The sequence below is a fragment of the Pseudochaenichthys georgianus genome, chromosome 1 (genome assembly GCF_902827115.2).
Source record: "Pseudochaenichthys georgianus chromosome 1, fPseGeo1.2, whole genome shotgun sequence".
NCBI lineage: Eukaryota > Metazoa > Chordata > Actinopteri > Perciformes > Channichthyidae > Pseudochaenichthys > Pseudochaenichthys georgianus.
Genome location: NC_047503.1, coordinates 43269895 through 43272621, shown reverse-complemented (window position 1 = coordinate 43272621; position 2727 = coordinate 43269895). Strand labels below are relative to the sequence as shown.

The 2727-nt window shown below is 43.9% G+C and overlaps 1 protein-coding gene across 1 annotated transcript in view; it reads left to right on the top strand.

Moving 5' to 3' along the window:
- The window catches only part of LOC117451677 (dynein regulatory complex subunit 4-like), a 12622-nt gene extending 10406 nt beyond the window's left edge, over positions 1–2216 (top strand). Inside the window, exon 10 of the mRNA XM_034090078.2 lies at positions 1452–2216. Within this exon, the coding sequence (XP_033945969.1) occupies positions 1452–1565 (114 nt within the window). The 3' untranslated portion in view covers positions 1566–2216. The remainder of the gene's footprint in view (positions 1–1451) is intronic.
- The last annotated feature ends 511 nt before the right edge of the window (positions 2217–2727 follow it).

Sequence of the window (2727 nt, the reverse complement as noted above, 5' to 3'; positions counted from 1 at the left end):
CCTCTTCTCCATGTCTCTTCTACATCAACATGTGTCCCTCTTCTTCATGTCTCTTTTAAATCAACACGTGTCCCCTCTTCCTCATGTCTCTTCTACATCAACACGTGTCCCCTCTTCTTCATGTCTCTTCTACATCAACATGTGTCCCCTCTTCTTCATGTCTCTTCTACATCAACACGTGTCCCCTCTTCTTCATGTCTCTTCTACATCAACATGTGTCCCCTCTTCTTCATGTCTCTTCTACATCAACATGTGTCCCCTCTTTTTCATGTCTCTTCTACATCAACATGTGTCCCCTCTTCTTCATGTCTCTTCGACATCAACATGTGTCCCCTCTTCTTCATGTCTCTTCTACATCAACATGTGTCCCCTCTTCTCCATGTCTCTTCTACATCAACATGTGTCCCCTCTTCTCCATGTCTCTTCTACATCAACATGTGTCCCCTCTTCTCCATGTCTCTTCTACATCAACATGTGTCCCCTCTTTTTCATGTCTCTTCTACATCAACATGTGTCCCCTCTTCTTCATGTCTCTTCTACATCAACATGTGTCCCCTCTTCTTCATGTCTCTTCTACATCAACATGTGTCCCCTCTTTTTCATGTCTCTTCTACATCAACATGTGTCCCCTCTTCTTCATGTCTCTTCGACATCAACATGTGTCCCCTCTTTTTCATGTCTCTTCTACATCAACATGTGTCCCCTCTTCTTCATGTCTCTTCTACATCAACATGTGTCCCCTCTTCTTCATGTCTCTTCTACATCAACATGTGTCCCCTCTTTTTCATGTCTCTTCTACATCAACATGTGTCCCCTCTTCTTCATGTCTCTTCGACATCAACATGTGTCCCCTCTTCTCCATGTCTCTTCTACATCAACATGTGTCCCCTCTTCTCCATGTCTCTTCTACATCAACATGTGTCCCCTCTTCTCCATGTCTCTTCTACATCAACATGTGTCCCCTCTTCTCCATGTCTCTTCTACATCAACATGTGTCCCCTCTTCTCCATGTCTCTTCTACATCAACATGTGTCCCCTCTTCTCCATGTCTCTTCTACATCAACATGTGTCCCCTCTGTGTAAAGAGACTCTGAAAGTTTCAGGAACAAAGATTCTCTCTCTTTTTGATCCATTTCTATAAAAACCTGTCTGAAAATGAGCTGATCAGATTTTGGACACTTTATGATGTCATCACGATGTGTTGTCTTGTGTAACCATTAGCCAATCAGCAACCAAGGTAACCCCCCCCCCCCCCCCCTTATCACCTGAATCTCCTCCTAGAGAGCACCATTGAGTTCTTTGTAACCAAATGTCTCTCAGAGGGGCGTGGGGAGGGGCTCCTTGTTTTCATCTAAAGTAACAGACCTGTAATATACTGATGAAGAACAGTAGAATAAGGGACCTTGAGAGTATTCCCAGTCAGCTGAGAGAAGTAACCATGTGACCTGCAGGAGTACGACGAGCTGCTGAGGAGCTGCCAGGAGAAGACGAGGTCTTTGGGGTTCGACTTCCCCTTCAGACCCTCACAGCTGATCCTGGGGGGCAAGGACTCTCCGGGGACTTAGAAACACCAAAGACTTCACTTCTCTACCTCCGTCTCATTTCATAACTTCCCTAAAGATAATTGTACTGGCTTAAAAGTTTCTAGAGCAGCCACTTCCAACATACAGGTGTGTGTGTGTGTGTGTGTGTGTGTGTGTGTGTGTGTGTGTGTGTGTGTGTGTGTGTGTGTGTGTGTGTGTGTGTGTGTGTGTGTGTGTGTGTGTGTGTGTGTGTGTGTGTGTGTGTGTGTGTGTGTGTGTGAGTGTGTGAGAGAGAGAGAGAGTTTGTGAGAGAGAGAGAGAGTTTGAAAGCCAGAGTGAATGAGTGAGCTTTGAGAGATTTGAGCGTGGTGGCCTTTCGGATGTGACTGAAGGGAAGCGAGATCCAGAGGGAGATACGTTACCCAACCTACTGACTGTTGACTTTATACACGATAATGAACTTAATGCTGACGTCACACAACGTGATGAAACTGCAGCTCACCGATGATTTTCTAAATGTGTTTAAACTAAAATATAAAATGTGCTTTCCGAGGTTCTTTATTCTGGTTATCAAACCTGCTGCTAAGAATGAATGTGTTTCTGTTGCCGATGCCGAGGAGTGTTTCTGAGGTCAACTCCAAACCACAACTTCAATCTAATGTTAAAACCACAATAAAGAATATTTCTGTCTCATTTGTGACTTTTGTACTTTCTTAAATCTTGTTAAAGAAGCCCTATTATGCTCTTCGGGGTTTTCCGTTCAGTGCAGTGTTTATATAAAGGTTTGTGTGCATGTGAATGGTCTGCAATTGGACTCCTTGGTTTACTTCCTGAACAAAGTGACATCACTCTGTAACCCTTGCGCTTCTATTGGCTAGAACACCAACACAGTGTACGTGATAGGCTAAGGGGCGGGACATCTCTAAGCGGTTGACCAACAACATATTTACGCTAGGCATTTGTACCGCTTTAACTAAATATGTAATTTTATAAAACGGACAAGTCAAATCAAGCAATCTGATTGGTTGTTAGCCGTGATATAATGAGCGTATATCACGGGTAGAATTGTAGTTACTTTTCACAACAAGTCAGTATCCCTCCGCGTCGGAGAAAAGCTACAACCGTTACGAAACTAACTAACTAAGCTTAAGCTGGAACATGTAAGGCAGGGGTGTCAAACTCAATTTCACCACGGGCCACATCA